The sequence below is a fragment of the Pithys albifrons genome, chromosome 17 (genome assembly GCF_047495875.1).
Source record: "Pithys albifrons albifrons isolate INPA30051 chromosome 17, PitAlb_v1, whole genome shotgun sequence".
NCBI classification, from domain to species: domain Eukaryota; kingdom Metazoa; phylum Chordata; class Aves; order Passeriformes; family Thamnophilidae; genus Pithys; species Pithys albifrons.
Window position 1 is genome coordinate 8,599,369 of NC_092474.1, and position 23,538 is coordinate 8,622,906.

At 49.3% G+C, this 23,538-nt stretch overlaps 1 protein-coding gene across 3 annotated transcripts in view; it reads right to left on the reverse strand.

The window, feature by feature from the left end:
• The window catches only part of MN1 (MN1 proto-oncogene, transcriptional regulator), an 85,349-nt gene that overhangs the window by 31,546 nt on the left and 30,265 nt on the right, over positions 1 to 23,538 (reverse strand). For 2 of the 3 annotated variants that reach the window (XM_071572043.1, XM_071572044.1), the window contains one exon: positions 18,041 to 23,005. The exons of the other annotated variant lie outside the window; for it this stretch is intronic. In XM_071572043.1, coding sequence (XP_071428144.1) covers positions 22,818 to 23,005 — 188 coding nt within the window. In that variant the 3' untranslated portion in view covers positions 18,041 to 22,817. Of the gene's footprint in view, positions 1 to 18,040; positions 23,006 to 23,538 lie in introns of those variants that run through there. 3 annotated transcript variants of the gene reach the window in all.

Below are 23,538 nucleotides of genomic sequence, written 5' to 3' on the forward strand. Positions count from 1 at the left end.
GAGAGCCACCACTGTCCCCTCTGCAGGAGTACAGCGAGGGCAGCAGTGCTGGCCAAAGGCCCGAGTGGGTTGTCCTGCTGATGGGCTGGCATGGCCTGGCACGTGCCCATGCTGCCAGCTGGACACATGTTCACTGTGCAGGCTGTGCTGCACCCCCAGCAGCCAAAGGCTCCTTCTTCCTTGTTTAATTAGTTGAGTGACTCTGCTCTGCCCAGTAAAATCATCACCCCCCTCGGCAGTGCCATGGCATAGAAATTTATGATCATAATTTAGAGGCTGAATTACCACTGTCAGTACCTGTGCCATATGAATTACTCATTCATATTAAATTCAACTGTTGACTTTGCAGGGTTATATGAAGCGGGAACACTTAGAACCAATGAAATAATGGAGGAGAAAGAATTATGGTCAGGGAACTTACACTGGCTGTTCAAGGCACCCTGTGCAGAGCCCACCTGCCCTTCCCTGGCCAAGGCTCTGCCAGCAGCACTGTGTATGGCAGAGGTGCTGTGCCAGGCTTCCCAGGATCAGCCCAGCAGAGCTGGGACTGCAGCTCATCCTCTCCCTGCTCCCATGGCTGGAGTTCTAGCCATGCAGAGCTCTGCGGTCAGAGGATCTGAAGCAGGATCTGTCCTCGCCAAGAGTTAAGGAACTTCATCAGAGGCCTGCACTGGCATGAAGTCTGTCCATCCCTGAAACCAGAAATGGAAGGACATGCTGTGGCAAGATTTTCATGTCCACATACACACAGAATTTGCTGGTCTGTAGAGTCACAGTCAGCAGCTCAGGGACACTCAGCACAGCACCAGGGGCCTCACATCCCAGTGTGATGATCTGAACCCAGCACTGACTTGACTTTCACGTGGAGATGCTTGTGAAGAGTCACTCAGACACTTGTCTACCCTACAAAATCAGAGCAATGAACTTGAATTCCTGCCAGCCTAGACACACTTGGTCCAAGACTTCCCATTCCAGCAGCCTGCTATGACATTACAACTTGACTTGCACAGAGAAGCTTCTGGAGCTCCTGCAATGCTGCAAACTGGAAACAAAAAGCTCTTTGAATGGGAAGCCCAAGTCTCAAGCAAGCTGATCCTGAAATGATGACTTTAACAACTTATGTGCAGGCAGGATTTCCAATGCACAAAGAGCAAAGTACATTTGTATATGCAGCAAGTATTAATCAACTACTGCAGAAAAAAGGTCCATTGACCAAAAAAGGAGTCTGGGACGCTTCATTACAATCCTGAGGTTCTTGGTATTGGCAAAATAACTTCCTCAAAGAAAGTTACAAAACCTCATTCCATACAGATATCCTCACATCCATCCCAGACCTCTCTCATGGAAAGAAGTGTATATAAAATTCATATGCACGGTTTCAATCAAGTGCATTTATCTGTATAGATTTCCCTTTTTTTGCCAAGATAATGTCAGAAACTCTACACAAATCATCACAATTTACACTCTCCTCCTCTTTAGTATAAGGCAGACTCTGCCAAATCAAGGGGTAATACATCATATTATTTCTAGGAATCCAAGGGCTGCCTCCTGCCACCTGCTTTATGAAATACCTACATCTTTGATTCATTGAACCCTGCCTCACCTTGTGGGTAGAAAAGCTTTTCTCCCTCCTTGTAGAACTTCATTTAACAAGTTGTGTACTGGGGTGCCTGGCTGACACCAGCCTCTGCCCCTCAAGCCAGGATTAACCCTCCCTGCTAACATGGGACCACATGAATTCTGGAAAGCCTGCCAAGGATTTATTTTTTAGAAAATAATAATATATTTTGTCCTTCCAGGGGAGACATCTCCTGCAACCAATGCTGTCAGTTGCACATCTGAGGAAATGCTGAGCTGAGCAGAACTGGAGGGTGCCCCAGCACTTCTCTTTTTGCCTACTAAGAGCATATGGACCCCAGGACAGAGATCCCCTCTTTTCTGGGCATGCCCCAATCAGTGTGGCAACAGAAGCTTCCAGCAGAAACTCCATTTTTTTAATAAACCTCCTTCTCTTTAAACACAGGCTGTGTTGCCTCCATGAACCCAAATTAAAACACCAAGTAAAAGCAAATTCCAGAAAGCCAAGAACCAAATCTAGCCAACCTAAGCACCTAAATCCCTTTGCAAAGAGTCTCCAAACCCCATTGCAATGCTGGGCAGGGCATGGACATGCTGAGATCACTGCCAGATATTCCATCTCTGTGCACCTACCAACCCCTTCTCCAGGGGAGAGGATGGAGAGCAAAGGGAACCTCAGTCCCTTGGCAAGAGACCCCCAAGGTCTCCAAGAGCCATGGGGTGGGTGGTTGTACCGAAGGCATTTCAGAACAGGATTTCACAGTTCTGCAGCAGTGGTGTTCACACTGCTGTGAAGCTGGGCCTCCTGCAAGAACCTGCCATGCAATCACAACAGACAACTTAGTATTCCAGCTGCACATCCCAGCACCACACAGCAGATCGAATATGCATTGGTAAATACTGCTCCTGCTGCAGAAGTCCAGAGAGAAGTTATCAAGAGGAAAAGCAAATGTGTACAGCAAACAGTAAGTGCACTGGAGAACACAACTGCAATACAAAGCATGTCCTTCCTTCCCTTCCGATGCCAGCTCTGGAACAACTAATTCTGTGTAAGGATGCCAGTCACCAAAAGACCTCAGATGCCCTTCTTCCACAACTCTGAAAACTGAAAGAAAAGTATGACACTTTCTGTCTTGCAAAGCTGGTGCCCACAGATGCTGATGGCCCTGTGTACCCCCTCCCCACATAAACAGGCCTGTCACTGCTCTCTGCATTAACTCAACAGCTCCTCTTCCTTCCCAGATCAGGCTGCAACCCAGAACACTGCTCCATCCTCACAGGTAGAGAACAGCCAGTGTACCTTACAGACATTTCTCCAGGAAACAAGGTTCAAAACCTTCATCAGTTTCCAGCCCCCTTCCAAAGACCCCCAGCAGGACCCTCCTGATATCAAGGACTTCAAAGGAAGGAGTCCAGTCATGCAGAACCAGCTTTCCCAGCTCCTGCTCTTTTACAATGACGAGTCCTTTCAGCTAAAAATTTTTAAGTGCAAGGTCCTCTCTGGTCTTCCTAAAAGGGCTACAGCCCCTAGCCTAACAGCTTGCTGGTAAGCTTCTTCCTTGTACTTTTTGATCTAAATGCACTCTCCCAACCACAGCCACACAGCTGAGGATGGCACATTGAGCCCAATGGGAAGGCACTCTGGGGCTGGGAGAGCTCAGGCAGGATGCATTTTGTCCACTTACAGTCCTATTGAGGCCATAATTTCAGACATTTTCCACAGATTAGAAAAAAGGGGGTTGGTTTTTTTTTTATAGGAAGCAAGTCCAGGGCTAAAATCTTTCCCTGCATCTCATGTCCAGTAGCAAGGTCTCCTCTGTTCATTATAATCTTCAGTGTAACTTCTGCTCTGCAGCTCCTTTAATCACGTCAGATATGGGAACAGAAATATGTCATTGTTCCTTGGCCATGAACAATGCCATCCGTGGAGCCATGAGAAAGTGCAAGATGGATATAAAAAAGGAGGGCTCTTGTCTCCCCATAATCTCTTCTACAAACTGACAAAAGAGGGTTTTGTAAAGAGAAAATTGCCACATACAGAAACAAAACAAAAATAGAGCATGCGAGCTAGGACCACTTTTATCTGGAGAGGCACCACAGGGAGATATGCCAAATGTGATTCATTTTAACAAGTTTAGCCCTTGAGAGACGAGAGCAGAGCCCCCCATTAAGAATGAGGAGGTTAGCCAGGAGGGTCAGGGGGGAACAAGGCCTGGCACAGCCAGGGAGGGTAAGTGACCCTGAAGACTGCTGCTTCCCTTATTACAGTGGCAAGGGGCTCAGCCTGGGACAAATGCCTGGAAAAAACAGCCTGGTCTGGGGGTGGGGATGTTCAGGGAATTTTACCACTGTTAGTTTTGTTAGGTTAGCCTGTGCACTGGCTCAGTAACAGTGGAGTAATTAAAGTCCATAAACAGATACAGAGGTTCTTGCTCCCCCATCCAAACAGGCAGCTAGCAATGGTTAACTGGATAACTGTTTGGGGAGACTCTTCCCCTGCACAGGCACCTGAGAAAACACTCTGGAGCTGCTGAGCAGCTGCATGCAGAGCACCAACAGGCTTTGGTAAAATACCAGACACACACCCACGTGTGCCTGGGACTGGCCCTCCTGTCCCCAGGCTCTGCAGGTACAGAAAGACCCAGATCAATACAACTGTGAGGCCCTTTGAACGAAATCAATGCAGCTCAAAAAGCATCTAAGTCCTGGTGTCACCACATTATTTATTCCCCAAAGTCCCCATCCCACATCAGTCAAAGGAAGTGCTTGAGCACGTTCCCTCCCTCCACCCTGCAGCATACAATTAAATCTCAGGCTCAGGTTCTGCTTCCAGATGTATAACAGGATTGCAAATCATTGACACTGCACAGCCTGCAAACTACCACCAATTTGGAGCGAGAGAGGTCACAGGGGACGATGGCACTGGAGCTCTCACCAGAAAAGGAGAAGCCAGTGCCCTTGTGTGAGCAGCTCTGCCCCACACTCCTCACAGGTTCTCCCTTCCAGCTCTTCGCTGCCTCCCTGGGACGTCGCTCTGTTCACTGCCTCCTTTCAAGCTATTGTTAGTTTATTAAGTGCCTTAAGAGATGCAATTTGTGCCCCAGGAGAACAAGCTGCAGAGAAAGAGCTCGACAGTCCTGGTGGCCTGGCAGCAGCAGCCAAATGTCACATCCTGGCGCAGCAGGCAGCAGCATGGAAGCAACAGCATCCCCCCCACTGTGCCTCCAAAGAATGAGCAGGACGGGCACAGCCCCACCGTGGCACTGCCCACCCTCCACAGAGGGGCCACAGTCCAGCTGTAGCACCAATAAACCCGTGGGCATGACAGGACACAGCCACGGGGCCGGGCACGGAGTGGGACTGGGAGGTCCAGCCCCAGCCCAGGCCACCAGCGGTCAGGCAGGGCTCAGGCAGGGACGAAGCAGCACCTTCTCTCCCACCCATCAGCCCTGCACACGGCAAGGCCTTCCACAGAGCCAACCAGCCCTGGCTGTCCCTCCTCACCAGGGATGCACGGCTCACCCCAGGGAAGGGCTGATCGGGCTCTCGCAGGAGCGGACACACACGGGCTGCCCTCAACACCAGCCCTGGGCTGAACACAGTGCCCAGCAGCCCCTGGCAGGCTGTGGGGGGTCAAGGAGACACCCCAGAGCACCAGCTCCATGGCAGGGATGGGGAGCTCACACACTCCCAGCCTGGAGATGCAGCAGGAGAAACACACAGGGGCTCCTCCCTTGCTCTGCTTTCACACATGTGAAAATGCAGATTAAGTGACTTGTCATACAGTGGGCACACTTGACCACAAACACCTCCCAGATCCCGTGAGGCTGGGCAGTTGGCTCTCCTCAGCTGTGGCTGCACAGTGCTCCATGCAGACTACCTCCTGAAGGCCCTCCCAGCAGCTCAGGGCTCACCCACAGCTCTCTGAAGCTGGGGCAGTGCAGGAGAGCTCTGTGTGTGCTGCCATCCCCAAACCCACCCCAGCCCCGGGCTCTGCTCCCCACTGCAGCCCAGCACCACCTCTACAGGGAAAGCAACTACTCCCCCAGCACACCATCACAACCCTCTGCTTCACCTCCTTGCCAGCTGGGACCTTCCTCACTCACCCTCCTGGCAGACCTCAGGCCTGGAAATGGAACTTAGTTGCCAAAGATCATCATCACATCAATAAATTGTCCACAACTTGCACAGTATAAATATCCACATGTTCTACTTTCTACCCTACAAGTTTTTAACCTGAAGGCTCCGAAGGTGAGTTGTGTTTCACAGCCTCCTATGACAGCAGCAGCTCACACACATATCACAGGTGTTTGCTTTTTTTCAGATTAATTCATATTCCCACCCATGAACAAGTGACAGGTGTCTCACTTGCTGACTCCACCCGATCATGTCAGCCAAATCCCCAGCCAAAAGCCAAGTCAGAAATTGGGTCATTTAGGATTCCCAACCAACACTGTTAGCTCAGCACTGTTAATTATGTTTCCTATCACCAATTTACAAAGCAACTCTATTGATCTTGCCCCTACTCTGCAAATTATGAAGAAATGATGAGAATTAAAAATGTAACATCTAAGTGGAAGCTTCCCCCCGTCAGAGAGGAGGGTTGGGTCCCTTTGCACAGAGAACCAGAGGGTTTGTCTGCAGACACCAGCCCTGGGAACCATCATACAGAGCCAAGGAGGAGGCCAGGAAACCAAGCTGGGGCCAATCAAGGAACTAACTTCAAATAAAAGGATAAATTAGAAAAAACACAGTGAATACACCTGCTCCATCAAGGCACCAGCCACACTCCCCCAGCCTCATCACAGGCCCCACTCACCTCAGCACTGAACTCCCCTCACATTAAGTCTGCCTGGAAGAAGGTCTGTATATTGCCATTTTTTATTTAGGCAACCAAGCAGTGGTCTAAGGAGCAATATACATTTTTTTAGCTGTGGTTATAGCTTGGAATGAATGATCTTTCTACAAGCATGAAGCTAACCTGAGGGAGCAGCAGCATTTCCTATTATCTCATTGAGAAAAATACCACAGAAAACATGGCTTTAAATATGCAGTGCAGGCAAGTAGCCTGGGAATGCCAGGAAATTATAGTTAGTTGTTCATAAAAGTGTAAAAGTTTCATTTGAACCTGGGAAGTTACCTCACTCCTCAATGGGGTAAATCCCCACAGCAATCCCCCTGCGACTGTTGGGGATGTGGCAGCAGCCCTGGGGCAGGAGATGGGCCACATGACTGAGGTTGGCACTGCCCTCGCTCCACTCTGTGCCAATCACAGCTCCGTGTGGCACTCGGGCTGCAGAGCTGCTCTCACTGTGCCTGACAGGATCTGAGGTCAGCCCTAAAACCTGACGCTCATTTTTGTGGTGTTTGCTCTGGCAGGAAGAGTGTTTGTTGTGATGAGCTCCATCAAAGCCTCATTAGAGCCAGAAAGCTCGATTAGACCTTCAGCAACCAGGGGAAATGAATGGTGATTCTACCCACCAGCAGATCACAAATCCTCTTACTCTGAGGATACAGTTCATATTATACCCAAGCAAGAAATCTATTAAATCACTTTAATTAATTGCCTTCGTCTAAAACACTTGAGTGCAGACTGGAGAGGGGACACCCTGCTGTGAGGAAGTGCTGTGTGCTCACATGCCAGGGCAGAGCATGTCATGCTGAAGAACACCTATGGAGGATCCCCTCTCCCTTTATTACACTGCACAGAAATTTGACTCCATTATTTCCACTATTTTATTTTTTTTTGTATTTCCCCATCTCCTTAAAGCTGCAAGTAACCAAAACTGCAAACCTCCAGAGGCCACTCTCATGGGCTTGTGAAAGATGAGCCCAACCAGAACAGGGGCAAGGCAACCAGGACTGACAAAGCGCTGCAGAGACAACCCCAGGAGAGATGCTAGTATTGCCCAGGTTCAGAAATAAGTGTGTTTGGATGCTTCACTGACAGTAAAGAGAAAGAAAACCACTGGGAAAGAGAAGCCTTATGGAAACTGAAGGGATGGCAAGCTGTCATGGGAACACAGAGGGAGGAGCAGGCCAGGAATAAACCTAGGATAGAGATCAGCAGGAAGCTTCTAGCAACTGGAACAAAAATGTTCCAGACAGAATATAATTTTTGTCCCTTCTTTCCATAGTCTGGAAGGCGAATTCAGCCCCACCATCTTCTCCTTGAAAAATCCTACCCCTTCATTAGCACATCTGTCTCATGGGCATCCACTGAATGCTAGTCTGAACAGACAGACAGGGCAGGCAGAAACACCCAAGATTCCACGAAGGAGAACGTACACAGTGAATCTGTCTGGACATACAAACTGTGTTCAGCACCATAATACCCAAACAAGTTCCCAAGGGTCTCAAATTAATATTGACTGATCCCAAAAGGCTGACAAATACCATACAGGAGGGAGCCTGGGAGATGTTTTACCAGATTTTAGAAACAAAGCTTCCTTAAATATCATGAGACATTAAAAAATTCTCATGGCTGCTAAGGTGTTTGCAAAACAAGAGACGAGAGCAGCCACTGTCCTGCTGCCCTGCACCTGCAGCCAGTTGGGTTTTCACTGCAAATCCATTTGGTATCTCATCACTGTCCATCAAGGGCGCTCCAGCACCAGGACTGGATTCACCTCGGCAGTGTGAGCCTTGCACCCCACTCCCTAATGTGGCTGGATTCATGGGGATACGTCTTAGGGAACATCCTCACCAACCAGAGGAAAACAGTAAAATCCTCTGACAGTTCTTAGGCAGCAAAGCACAGATCCCCAAAGGGAGAGAAGTTCAAAGAATCTCAAGACCTGACGGGGCAGGGACCTTGCACAAGGCTGTTTTATGACATGACTTCCTCTGCAAAGAGCTCTCACAGCTTGAGCTGTGAGAACAGGAGCTACATTTCCACTTGCAGACATGATTCCACATGAAAAGAAGATAGTACAATGTCAGACTCTCAGTACTGCAAAGCAAGAACAAAAGTAGAATAGAGAAAATACAGTTGTATAATATAAATAAAAGAACTCAGTTACAGTACACCAGACATTTTTAAGAAAATAAACCCATGTTAGCCAAAGGATAACTATTTACTGTCATTAAGAAAAGCCTTCAAAATACAGATGAAAAAGACAGCCTGCTATCATTATGTTACTGCTACTGTTGTGTCACAATCTACCTTTACATTGTGCTTTCTCAGAGTCAAGAAAAGGACTTGGAGGGCTTGAGTCAGCTGTGTTAAACCAAAGGAATCCAGTTTTAAAAGTTATTGTCTTGCTTCACTAGGCACCTTCTCATAAAATGCAAAAAGAAATAATTAGCTGCAAAAGCACAAGCTTTGAAGCCAGAGCTTCCAACTCCAAGATGGCTGCAAAGGCCCTCAGTAAATGTCAGATTTTGATGGCCACTGATGACAAGATATGCCACACTCTCACCTTGCTGTTTCCTCAGTGGCAAGAACGGTGCAGGGTAAGGGGGAAGATTTGCTCCACTGCTCTTTGCTTTTCCCGGGACATTGGCAGGACAGTCTGGCTCTGATAGAAGACACTGTGCCCCACTCTGGGAAGCATCCACCTCTGATTGCCCTGCTCCTGAAGGCACTGTGCAGCACAGAGACAGTCCCTCTCTCCATACCTGTATTGTCCTGGTACACACCAGCCACCCGTGAGAGCCATCACAGCCATTCCTATGCCATTTCCTTAGGTTCAGGTGCACCCTTTGCCATGTGCCTCTCAGATGAGTTTCCTCTGCACTGTTTGGTCCTTCTTATCACCCTGATCTACCAGCTCTGTCTTGCAGGATGTGAGCCTGACCACCTGCGGATTCCTATCCCAGGGAAGGCGTGACCCTGCCAGAGGGATGCAAAGCAGAGCAGTCAGCCACACACAGTGGAAACACACTGCCACGAATCTGCTCTCCGGGTGGCAGCTCTGAAGGTGCATTTCCATAGCTCACATTTCCATAGTGTCACACTGGCAAAGAAAGGAGAGCGCTGGGGAAAGACAGGCCCGGGCGAGTTTGGGAAGAAGGCTCTTCTCCGCCAGCCTTTAGATACAGAGGTCGAGGGCTTGCAAGGGTCAGCAACCCCTCTTAATATTCACTAAAGCAGCAACAACAAAGGCAAGCTGGGGAAAGGGAAGCCTTCCTGTGGAGTCCCATCTTCACTCTGGATACCACTCCACAATGAAGTTATTTCAAACCGCCCATAGGTTAAGCTCTGGCTTTCATTCCAATAGCACAGTTCCTGCTGAGCTCTGCCTGCAAAGGCACATCAAGCAGAGACACTCAGATGACATCTAACCTCACCCAGCTCGCTGCAGCAGCACCTTTCTCAGCCAGGCTGGAAACTCAGATCACAGAAGAGAGGGTGTCAAATGCCTAACATTTAATGAGACCAGAAGGAGGTCATAGCTCTGTCTGAGCAGCACTGTAAAAGCTCTCATCTGATACAAATGCTATCTTGGACATCAGCAGTGCTTGGTAAATAAAGAGACAAGTTCCACCTTCCAAAGCAAATTACATGAATGACACTTGGCTTTGATGATGATTCCTAGGAGGCAACTCTCTCACATTTCCCCTTCGTACACCTCAGCTTTAACCACAAAGTCAAGGACACTTACTGCTTTCTCATTCAAACAATCTGGATCATGTCTCCCTGAAATCATCACCATGCTGTGACAGCACCAGGGAAGCCTGGTGAAGCCTGTCCCTGTGCCTGGAGCAGCCACAAGCACTCCTGTGAGCCCAGGAACAGCCAGCCTGGCCTCAGCCTCCAGCACCGCGGTAAGGAGCAGTGACAAACACAGTGTCTGACTAGCCCAGCAAAATTATTGAATCCCCCCTCTCAAGTTTGTTGTTTTCATGATGTCCAGAACTCTTCCAGGCCCTGAAACCACCTAACACCCACACATTAAACCCTGTGTGCCAAAAAACCTATAAAGGAACAGCACTAAGAGTACTCCCTTCCCAATCTATGTTTCTTGAGAACCATAGACGTGGCTGTCACTACATCAGGTCATCTACCAGTTTTCTTCCCTTTGGCTACCATCACGCTTTGAGCACTCGAGAGAGGGACATGGCCAGCCCTCCACAGGTCCAATCATGACACCCCAATGGTGAGTAGGAGTGGGGCAGTGCTTCTCTGCCCATACCCTGTACCCACCGTGCCTCTTGTCACTCACCTGGGCACTGCATCAGCAGGAAGGTCCGGTCAGCAGCAAGTGCCTCATATCCCAGTCATGCTTGGCTGTGCAGGCAAAACCACGAGAGCACATGAGGAGTTAAGCCTTTTCTTACAAAACGTGTAAAGACGTGGTCTGCACACTTGGTGAGCTGTAGTGGTTGTGGGCCAAAACTCTTTGCTGCATATTTCTGAAATTATTTGTCAGAAAAGAACGTCAATGACATAGAAAATGAGTTGCAGATGTAACCTTTTCAAGCATCAATAATAACTTAAGACATTTGAAACTAGATCTTAACTCACAAGTGACTCCACCACATGGGGCAGTTTCTGAGGGAAGGGCTCGCAGACCAGAGGCAGGACTGTAACACATCCCAGCAATGGTGCCCTCTCCAGCTCTCTCTTAGCAAACAACAGTTCAATTCCTGCATTTCCTAAAGCTGCTTCCCTTTCTGGGACTCTTTTTCCCAATTCCCAGGCTGCTCCTGAATGGAAAAGGAGGCTTCCAGACCAGGTGCAACAGCCAAGTCTCACAATGAGCTGACATTAGGGCAGTCAGAGTGATTTCTCCAAGTGTAGCACAAAGGCAAAGGCACTACACAAGAAAGATTCCTGTTTTAGCACTTCCTCATTCACACACATGCCCACGGCCCCAGCTCCTCAGGGCACACCAGAGTGAGTGCCCTGGCACAGGGAGGATGAGGACCTCCAGGAGGGCAGGGACACACAGGCTGCAGCAGCACTGCAGGAAGGTGCATGCTGGGTGTGTGTCAGGCTGTGCCGGGGTCTGTCGCGGTGTGCTGTGGCCCCGTTGGCTCAGGGGCCAGAGAAGCCATCCCTGCTGTGGGTCTCCTGGCACAGCCAGAAAGCCATCCCTGCCACCACCCCGGTATTTCTGTAATGAATATCACCACTGTTGTCTCAGAGGCACATGCTTAAGGAATTTAACTACTTTAATACAATGGGCTCAAATTGCCAAAGAATGTTTGTGCATCGGTGTGAAATCAGAAATTTGAGGAGGGGGTGCTTTATCTGTCAAAGGCCAACCTCAGGGGGCTGCCAGAGCAGACAGTGGGAAGCTGGATTGCATTTGACACGCATCAGCCCATCAAACACAAACAGCCTTCAAAGTGCTGGGAGGCCAAGCCAGCCCCATCACTGGCCTTACCAGCCCCACTGGGCTCCAAACCAGGTCACGCCCCATGGGCTGTGCAGGACCCACCTGGGCCTCACAGTCTGATCTTGCTCCATAAATCACAGGAAAAGGGATACTTCTTAACAGCTCAAATTAAGATAAAATGCCTTCCATGGCAGGCCAGAAGCAACCTGTGTCATCCCCTGGCCATGTGATACCACTAAGCAGCCAAAGGATGTGCCAGCCATGCCAATGGCAGGTCTGCTGCAGCCACAGTGGACAGAGCAGCAAGCCAGGCAGCAGCACCCCGGCCACCCACCCAGGCCAGCAACTGGGCCAGTTACCATCAGCTAATGACTTTGCAACAACAGTCTGCTGAGGAGGGAGAGCAAGAAACCTGTCAGCCCACACTGTGAGCTGCTGACACCAGCACATGCTGCCAGTCCTCGAGAGAGGCCAACTAGAAACAGAAATCCTACCGGGATGGACAGACCTCAGCCAAGCATGGCCACCACCCACACGAACCCAGTCCTGCAGCTCAGTGGGGCTGGGGGTCCTGGGCCTGGCTGGGGCACAGTGAGTGCTCTAGCCCTGCCCCACAGCCATCTCTCCGAGTCTCACTGGAGGGTTTTAGTGACTGTAAAGAGCTGAACTTAAATTATTCCAGGGGAAGAGAAACACAAAACCTTATATTCAGACTAATCCCCAGACCTCCAACCCAAACAGACCCTTTCTGCAGCCAGTCGCTGCCAAGCCCAGCCCCAGCACCTGGGCCCAGGTCTCCAGCACAGGGTGTGTGCAGGGCTCTGCCAAGGGGCTCCACAGCCCTCTGTGAGCATGAGCATGGCCAGAAGAAGAAATATCAGCCCGACATAAAACCCAGGATTTTCTTACCAAGTCTCAAAACAGTATATAAAGGGAAAGGACAGGGGGGAACATGCCTGATCAACTCCTCCTCACCACTTCCAGTGTTCAGAGCAGCACTCAGCCAAGCAGGGTGCACAGCAAATAATACCCACTCCACTGTCCCCCCTGCCCCAGCACCAAGACCCCACACACCAGGGAATGCAGGGGAACAGATGGATTTTCCACAGGAAGGAGCAGCTCCTTCCAGTCAAATATGTCAGCCCAGCAAAGCCATGTGTTCAAACCATTAAACTGCTGCCTTTGCTTGACCAGCAGCACCAGGAGAGGACTTTGGGGAGGATATTCAGGGGGAAGTGCCCCTCAGACTGCACAAGGCAGACAGGCCAGAAGGACCCATGGCCAGCGCCTGAACCCCTCATTTCTACATACCTAAACAACCAGGATTTTCCTTTTCCAGGTGCTTCTTATCAATGAGATGGAGCAATGGTAAAATACAGAATTGCACTGCTGCAGCAGTAATCTCTCACACAAAAAGCTGCCTTCACCTGGGCTCCTAAGCAAGTACCTTGATAAGGAGTATCAGGCTTACAAGGCAAACACATTTTCAAGGTTGTTCGCACACCACACAAGCCACTGGGGTTATTCCAGATCAAGAGGTGTGCACAGCATCACACCAGACACAGAGAGCTCTCAGAGCTGAGGGTGTGTGGGTCAGTTAGGGGAACTGGCAATGCCTACTCTCACTGCATCAAGAATAAGGAACCTTGAGGGTCCATGAATTGAGATCATTTGATTTTAAATAAGATACAATATTTCTCTCTCTATTAACCCTGGAGTGTAAATAGTTTAAAACAGACCACAAAGCAGCCCCTGCCACGTTTGCTCACAGTGCTGGTGGGAGAGAAGGCCCCAGAAAACACAGTGTTTGTTTGTAAGGGATTGCAGGAGAGGAGTTGCAATGCTTTGCCAGGGCTGGAACACTTCAGTTCCCCTAAAAGAGAATTGTTTTCCATGAAAATTAACAAAAAGCTTCTGTTAGCAACAATGGGATATAATTTAAAATAATGTCAGGTAAAATAAGAACAGGTAAATGAAACTGCACACCAAAAATGCAGCAGTGGAAGAAGGCTGGGCCTGCAGAATCCCAGGTGGGATTTGCCAGGGCTGACTGTGCCCTCAGCTCCCAGCCCAGCACTGCAGCCCTTGGGACACAGCACTGTCCGGAGGGATGGGCACGTCCACAAAGGGGTGAGCCACGGCATTCCCTATCCCAGGGGCAGCTGTGCTGGGTCCTGCACAGAGTGCCAAGGTTTACTCCCCAAGGACAGGGTTCACTTGACCTGGGCATGAGCTGCTCTGTGAAAGGTTGGAGTCCACCAGCATCTGTTACTGCCTGGGGAGATGGGCAGCATGAGAAAGGCACAGCAGCAGCAGCAGCAGCAGTCTGAGACAAACTCAGGATTTTTCTGGATCTCATCCCAAAACACATTTCTTTGGACTGAGTGATATCCTGAGTTGCTTGGCTGACCAAGACTTGGAAACACAAGCCACAGAATTCAGACCATTTAAAAATTTAGGTATTCTAATAAACAACCCGGGAGACCTCCCCAGTATGGGAGGGAAGCATTTTGGGGATAGGTTTCCACAGAAGCAAAATATTTCCCTAGCAGGCTTTCCAGCAGAGGAACAAATAAGGTTTCAAAGGCTAAAACACTGGACAAGGTGTTCCTCACACTGTGGACACGGTGCACATGTCCCTCCCACGCTGCTCTCCAGCCCAACACCCTGAGGGGCAGCCCTGGCCGTGGTGCAGTGCCATGCCAAGTGCCATGCACAGGTTATTGCAGGGGTCCCACACATGTTCATGTCTCTGAGCATTCGCATGTGCTACAGAAGAACCACGCAGAGCATGTCCAGCTTTGTTGTTTCAGCCATACTGTTGAGGCGCCTGTTTACTTGAGAATCATATGTTTTGTGCCCTGGTCCTCACTGTATTCAGAACAGTTATTTAGCTTCAATAAGCCCCTTGTTAAAGCCTTTTCCCTTCTGTAATCTCATCAAACTAACCAAAAGGAGTTTGTTCTGAAATAGAGTCCCATTTTGTAACCTGGCTTCCCGGAGGAGCGCTCCCCATGCGCACCCGGCCCCTCCGCCACAAAAGGGCTCTGCTTGTCCTGGCGCTGACAAAACACTCCCGTCTGTTTGGGTTAGTCAGCAGGGGGTTAATGAAAAGCCCGGCCCTGGGGACTCCCACCTTATCTGCAATCATGAATTTATTGAAGAATGTGTTAATGTGCTGGATTTTATTCATCAGGGGTCAGGGCTTTTCAAATTCTTCCTCCCGGCTCCCCCTCTTTCCATCCCTCCCCAGCAAGCTCACAATGCTGTTTAAACAAAGGACTCCCAACACAAAGAGCAAATTTACACAGTAAAGTTTTCTTGCAAGCCCAGAGCAGAGTCTGGAAGAATTCCAGCTTTATAAAGAGAAAGGGGGGTGGGGGAAGAAAGGGGGGAGGGAGAGATGGGCATTTTGCAGAGGATAAAAGGAAATTCAGAAGAGTTCCCACCTCCCGAAGCTCAGCACTGAATATTCTCCATCAGTTAACCCCGAAGCAAGAAGAAGTTTCAGCGGGACATGAGCCCTCATAGCACCAAACTTCTCAGCCTCTTTGACGATTGAGACTGAAATTAATGTTTCAGCATCACATTTACGATGACACTTCAACAGCTCCTTTTGTCTGTGGATTGCTAACAGGAGCCCACAAGAGGACACAGCAACCATTCAGCTGGGCTCCTCCTCTGTTCCTTGTTTTACAGGTGTGACCCAAGCAAGATCTAAAATGAAATAACGAGGCTCAGATGTGGCTCATGGTGACACGTGTCCAAGGCCAAGTGAGAATGCCAGGGAGCCAGGGATGCCATCTCCCACATCCCACCCATGGGTGATACCCTGTCCCCGGATCAGGGGCTGCCTGGGTCCTGGGGACGTCCTGGCACCATTAGAGCGCCTTTGGCAAGTGCACAAACACGCTGCTGCAGCCTGGAACCCCCTTTCATCTCCAACATTACCCCCAGTCCACAGCAGGTTATCGATAAAGGGATGCTTGGATGATTGTTTTTATTCTTTTTCACTAAAAGTCTACTTTGTGTTAGTCAGAGCTCTGGGCATTAGAGAACAGGGCACAATCCGGCACTTAATGAACCATGGATGACCTAAACAATTTTCTTCAGGTCTACTCACCTCCACCTCTTGCACTGTCATTAATGAGCTCTGGCAACATCTTGGAAAGGAGAGCTCAGAATAGACATCACCTCCATCTGCACCTCTGCCCTGCAGGAAGGGCCTTATAGAGCTTGTCTGAGCAAGGAGTTTTCAGATGTTTTACAAGCAAAATATATGTGATGTTTTTGGCCATAATGCTAAAACTGCTGGGAAGGCTACAAACTGGTCCCCAGGCAAGAGAGTAACCACTTCAGACATGTGGCCTAGGGACTTTTAGAAACAATTAATATTAAATCCCATCATAATTCCAGTTGCTAACAATGTTCTCAGCCAAAAGCATGTCGTTGACCCAAACTTTTATTCCTGTGTTTATTTACCTTGGTCTTTAAGGAAGGTGATGCCTTCTGCCATACTCACAGCACCAGCAGCACTCTGCAAGCAGCTCGCCCAAGCAGCCTGGGAAAAGGGAGTTCAAACAACTCTCGAGTCACACACAGGAGCCCACAAAGAGCACAACAGCACAGAGTTCTGGCAGGAATGTTGGCTGGCACTGCCCCACTGCCCCACGGCTTTGTGGAGCCCGCGGAGGGGCCGAGCAGATCTCGGCACACGGGATCCAGCTGCGCGGCCGATGGATCCCCGACCGCTGAACGTACAATGCGTATTCAGAGTGTCTCGGCCGTGACAGGAATGCCAAAGCCTGTGCGGAAAACAACTCAAAGGACGTAATTAAATCAGTTAAATGGCTTAGGCAAAGAGACACGACTACAGCCAGATTTCAACTCTCGGCCCAGTCACAGGGCACAGGGAACAATGATTAGGAAAGCAAGAACAGTAAAAGTTCCATGACCAGCCATTTGCATTTCTTTAGTTAATAAACTATAACCCATGCTTAATACTGACACAGGCCAGGTGAGCCTCTGAGCCCGGAGCCCTGGAATGAAGGCAGGTGTTCGGGATAGGCAGGTACCGTGCCGGCATCACTAGAGGTGGCGTTACCAGGCAAAAAGCCAGTGCCAAGAGCAGAAATGAAAGGCCAGTCTGTTGATTTTCATCTGTTAATGTGCAGCAAACAGTGAGCTACTGCTGCCTTTTTGGAAGCAGAAGCTTGGGCAGAGCATTGCTGGAGCAGGGGAGGCAGCCCCAGCTGCTGGCAGTAGCAAAGGAGCCTTTGCACAGTGGGGGATCTGGGCACCCACATAAATGGCCTCATGAACCAGAGGAGGAGCATTAATCCAACCACCAACACAGCTCGTGTCCAGTTTTACTGAACAACTAAGACGACACAGGAGCAGCACTGCAGCATCAGAGCCAGGGGCTTGGGGAGCTGCCCCAGGGGCTGACACCACTGCCCAGCAGCTCCAGACATGGTCCAGCCCCTCTGGACAAGCTCCAGAGCCACTGGTGACATGAGAAGAAAGATGCTGCCACAGAGAGAGGGCACACGGAGGAGAGCAGGATGGCCCTGAGAATCCCACAGCAGTGTCTCAGCATTGCTGCACTGCCAACTCAAACACCCAGCAGCTGAGGGTCCCAGTGACCTCGGCATACAGACAGACCCACCACACCATCCCACAGTGCCTCTGGGAGGCTGAGGAGAGGTTGGGTCTGACAGTGGCACTGAAGAACACCAGAAGCTGCTGCTGCCCAACAGGTCCCCAGTCTCACAGGAGACTGGACAGAGGGGAAGGTCTCAACTTCCATGGCCTTCCCTGCAGAGCAGGGACTGCACAGCTGCCAGGAACACTGTGTTCCTTCCCCTCTCAGGATCAAAAAGAAGTCAAAATTAAAACCCACCAATCCTGCTGAGGCAGAGGGTTGCCACTGCTGGCAGGGGTACCTGGCAAAGCCCTGGAGTGCCAGAAGCAAAGCACATCCCAAACCCTCCTGGAGCGCCAGGCAGAGCCACGTGTGGGCAAGGGTTTCCCTGTATCATGGACAAATTCCTCCCCACTATCACGAGGCCCAGGACTTACCTGAATGTGAACGGTGTCTGTTCACTTCTTCACATCCCAGGGAAAAAGGGACTTACTACAAAAATCAACAACACTGGTATGAAATATACAGTAGCCACCATTAACATCATATTTATTGTTATTTAGTTGCTCAGTAAAACATATACAGATATGTACAATATGCAGGAATACAGAAGACTGCACTTTACATGTTTAAAAAAAGGAAAGAAAAATAACACTCAATTTCATGAGCTATTGTCACAGTCTTCCAACCAAGCATTTATGAAATGAATTTAACAGGAATCCAAAAAAAAAAAAAAGAGAGAGAAAAGAAAAAGATTACAGGATTGCCTAACACACAGCAGAGTCAAGTTTTCATATTTTACATGTGCAATAATATTTTTCAGAAGAGTTTGCTATGCAGTACGGATTACCAGTGTTTCGAGGTTATTTTTTTCTTTTCCATGAACCAAATTTAGTACAAAGAAATAACATCCTGTTGCTTAAGGCTGTCTTAAAGCTGTAATATTCTTGGGTAGTGAATAGTGATAAAGTTATAACTGCCAGAAATCAGAGCCTGCAGTTTCATCAGTCAGAACCTATGAACGGATGGACTCAAACCAACAATTTTAATAGAGAATTTCTAAGACAAAATTAGACTATTTCCTCCATTAGCCTTAAGCAATAAAGGAGAAACAATTCTATAAAAATGGGTTATGCTCTTACACACCATCCCTTGAACAGCTGTGAATCCAGCAGCTGAGAAAACCTTATACTGCAGCTCAACAAAAATAAGCCAAATGTACCAGTTGGCTTCTATTGCCCCCCACCCTGCCAGTGCCTGTCCTGCTGCCCCGCACCTGCCTCACCCCTTCCACCTACTGAAACTGGAATTTTTTGCCTTATTGGTGGTTCCTGGGAGTCCAGTCTCGGTGCCAGGTTCTGAAGGGCCAGCCAGCCCCAGACAGACCATGGAGGTCACAGGATCTGCACAGGTCCCCAAGTGATCCAGGTGACAAAATTCTGGTGCTTCTTCCCTTTCACCTTCAAACACAGTGAAAAACTAAGTAACAATGAGCCAAAACCACCTCCCTAGTGCAGGAATAGCAGAGAACGGGTAACCCCTGGAGAATGGGATCTTGCAAGGAGACATTTTATCGCTCCTCCCAATCAAGAGAAACTTTGCTGAGTTTGCTACAGTATTGTAACTTGCAGACTAAGCACAGAGTTTCTTTTAACAAACACAGAGGGAGCCAGGGCACAGGGCAGGGAGATGGGGGACATCCCGGCTCTCCCTGTGCAGCTCCAAGGCTGCCTGGGAGCCTCCAGCGTCAGGCTGGGCAGGGAGAATCCCCACGACACAGGCAAAGCCACTTTTGAGCTGCTGTTCGCAATCCAAAGCAGACTGTGCATCATGTACCACCAGCCTTTGGCTTCTTGTACAACCTCCCCCGTCTGGAAGTCATCTAGTACACACCGGTGGGAGGTTTCACCATCCTGGGTTCGCCCTGGCTTTTGGGGAACACGCAGCTCATAGAATTCTCCCCCTTGACCCAGCTGGGTCCCCAAAGGAAGCCCCTCAGGCATGGGGCTCTGCTGTGAGCAGAGGTCAGACCTTGGTGTAGCTCAGCCCTGCCATGATATGCCCGACCCACTTGGGTGGATGTTGTCTGTGCCTCAGTTTCCCTCTGCCCAACAGTGCAACTTACCTCTTCCACAACTGGCTTTTACCTACAGCTCTCAAGCATGCTTCAGCTGGAATATTATTACTCAGAAAATGACATCATTTCCATTCTTACCATGTCAGGCCATGCTGACACTTTATGCATGTTAACAAAACTAATCAGTGCATTCAGTAGAAAATTAATGGGTACAATGAAATTACTGCAAGTACCACCAGCTCTGTGACAAAGCTCGAGCCCTCTGCATACACTGTCAGTACAACATCGCCAGGTGATGAGCAGGACATGATGCCTGTCCTGGTCAGGATGTACCGTTTCTGTTCCAATCTTTGGCAAAAAGCAACAAAACTCTAAAAGCACAGGTTTAGTTGGTCCTGGCATCACCAATGCCTGAGCCAAGCACCGCTCATTCAGTGAAGATCAAAGGGACAGGAGGCTAGCAAGAGGATTGTGTATGACCACATGATTCAGGAGAAGCCCCAGCACACAGCCAGCCACTGGTTCAGCTCCTCACCCTCTGACAGTCCCGTCCCCACACTGCACCCACCTCCCAGAGCAGAGCCAGAGGCAGCCAAAATGCCACAGCTCCCATGGCTTGGCACCTGGAGACACAGCCCCTGGCCTCACCTCACAGAATTCCACTGATTTTTAAGGAATTGATTACACTCTGCACTTCTACGAGCAAGTGAGAAAGCAAGTTCCAAGTGGATGAGAACAACTTCAGAAGTACAAGCTGCCAGAGACGAACCAGCAGAACTGCTGGTGAGACCAAGGCAGCACAGTCCCACTCAAATGAGGATTTCTCTTTAAAAGCATCTGAACTCGGCATTCCCTGACAGGTTCCTTTCCCTGGCACAGGGTGTGCATCCCTGACTTCAGGAAGCCTGAAAAACCTGCTCTCTTCAGTGCAGCAGGAAACACTAAAAACAAAGCAGCAGGGCAAGGGGCTGCATTTCATTCAGGAATGCCACCAGGCCATGAACTTGGAGGAAATTTTCAGCTGTGATGCAAGAGAGTACCATATGGGGGTCACCCCAGGACCACTCTCTGTGGACCAAGCCCCCCACAGCAGCACAAGTGCCCTGGCAGGCACAGATGCCCCCAGCTCAGCATCCCCCCAGGCTCTGCTGACAGGATTTTTAATCACATACTTGGGTGAGCTGTGACTTGAGGAATCACAGGCAAAGAAGCACCTTCCAAAGGGAGGCTGACAGTGAGTATTCTACCGGAAGATACTTTCTGGGCATGGTGTTACTTTATTGCAGGTGCAGGAGGAGCTCTGCACTCCTGGTGGCACAACTCAACAGAGGTACAAATCATCCCAGCTTTTTGTTCCAAACCAAGCGGGTGTGAGGCAGCTCCACAACCAGTTGCTTCAGGATGGGCAAAAATCCTCATCCTCGTGGCAGCTCCATCTTCAGTAAAAAGTAAAATAATATTGAAAATCAAGATTCAAAACTATCCAAATTTATCCAAAGTCAATTCACTGACCAGACCCATAAATCAATCCATGCATGGTTAATAAGAGCACATTCAAATCACATTTCCAAATACTGCGAGTCTCTCTGAAGCCACATACAACTGAGAGTGAGGATTCCAGACCACCCTTGGCTTTTTAGGCAGAATTTCCTCTCCACTGGTGTCTACCGAGAATATTACATCAAAGTAATTAAAAACTCAGCACAATCATCAAAGATAAAATACAAAACAGTCTTCAACTCCGTCCCTTCAGCAGGAACACATTTGTGAAATCATGAATAAATAACCCTAGAGAGGCCAACCTTTATTTAGCAGCCAAAACCTAATCCTCCAGTGCTGTTCCTGAGCTCCAGGACCTGTGGAAGGAGCTGCTGGCACGGGGCAGGACGGGGCCACTCCTGGGCACAGGGACACACCAAAAATGAACAGTATTACGTAAAACCCTGCAGAGTCACACCATCATGTCAGTCGTGGGTTTATCTGGTTTGCTTCCAATTTGCATCTCGAATGAGCATTATCTAGCCCAAGCAGGAAAGCCTGGCTTTCCTTTTATTGTGTGCATCCAGCAATGCTGCTCTTCAGTGTGTGGCAGAAATGGGACCTTGAATGAGTTTTGGGGGGTCTGACGGGGATGTCCCTGCCCTGGCAGATTAGAAAACACCACCCCTAGGCAGACAGCCCCTGGCATGCCCCAGCCTGGGCCATCCCAACTGCTGCTACTGCACTGGGACCTGAGGTGGCAGGGGTTGGGGCACCCACAGACAAGCACAGGGGACACTGGACCCGCTACCAATCAACAGCATCTTTCTGTAGCTAAAAATGGGCAACAAATGGACAGGGTACAGGGGATTTTCTTTTTCAGCATCAATAAAACAGGAACTGCAGGAGCACCACCAGGCCCAGGCAAGTAAGAGGGAGACTGGGCCTTTGGAGGAGGAGATAATTAATGACTCTTGACTGTTAAGCAAACTTCCTGTTAGACTTACTTAGAAAAAAACCTCTTGGTACATTCCCCACTGTGCCTGAACCAGCCCATTCACGACAGAGCTCGATCTGGGGCTGCACCCAGGTATACAGAAGGAGCGTCCTGGCCTCACTGAGAGGCACAGAGCAAATGAGGCTGAGCCTCCTTAACAGGAGAGCCTCATTCTCTCAGGAAAGGGCAGGTCTGTGCCTGAACATTGAACACAGCATCAACTGCTTGGTTTGCATGTGACTGGCAAATGTTGGGTGTCAGTATAATATATAATTTAATGCTGACCGTTTCACTTTCACTGGTGTTTATTCCTGAACTGCTGCTCCTCAGGATCACCATGGTAATAAGCACTGAACAAAGCAAAACAAAACAAAACAAAAACTAAAAACCACAAAAAAACCCAAAGCAAATGAAGAAAAAATGGAGGAGAATCTTTGTCTTATTATGACATACGTGACTTGGACATACACTGAGATGAAAAAGGAAAAGGCCTCATCTATAAATGTATGCCAAGATTACAGAATAATGGGAAAAAGTGGTCTAGCAGGAAAATCTTAAGCAAAAGTGTGCTAACTGCAGAAGGGTTAACACTGGTAACATACTGTGGCAGAAGATTAAAAAAAAGTTGAGGTTTACTTTAAATTAACCCTTTCCAGTCCATGTGCCACTAAGCAGGTACCAACCTAGAAAAATAGTCCACCTAGCAGTAGCGGCCCTTTGAAATTAAAAAAAGAAAAAAAAAATAATTTCTTTTGTTCAAGTCAGGGCAGCCACAAAAGTCCCAAATCTGTTGGAGATGTCTGAGTGCAGGGACCTCCACGTTGGCACTGCAGTCCGGCCCTTCGCCTCGCCCACGTCATCCGTGCAGTGCACCGAGAGGCACTGCAGGTGGGTGCCCGTCTGCGCCGCCGCTGCCGAGGTCTTGCTTGGGGGAAGGTCATGGGCTGGAAAAGGTTCACAGAGAGAGGTTAGGAGACCTGTGACACACAAACCCCTCAATTCACAGATGGCAGCAGCAGCGTTGTCTCACCCTATCCCCACTGCCCCAGTTCCTGGAACCATGGCATCACATCCCCCAGCTTGGGGACGCTGCATCACCACCACCGCTGCATCACCACCACCGGTGTGGCTCCCCCTTCCCACCCCGCACAGCTTCCATGGCTGATTTTTCACTAGGCCAGAAGAAGAAACTAAGACAAACAAACGAGTAACATGTCTAAATGCTGGGGACAGATCCAGGTCCGATGGATGTGTCCTGGACTGCAGCACAATCAGGAGCTTTCCTTCCCTCTGCACCCTCCACTACTGGAAACGGATGTGATGCTGAAACACATCCCAGCAGGAAGCCAGCCCCAAACCCACTGCGCCCTCATGGCCACTCCCAGCATTGGTATCCCTGTTCCTGTCTTTTAATGAAGTACCACGATAATATTTTTCTTAAAATTTCTTTCATTTTAGGGCTTTGTATCATCTTTAG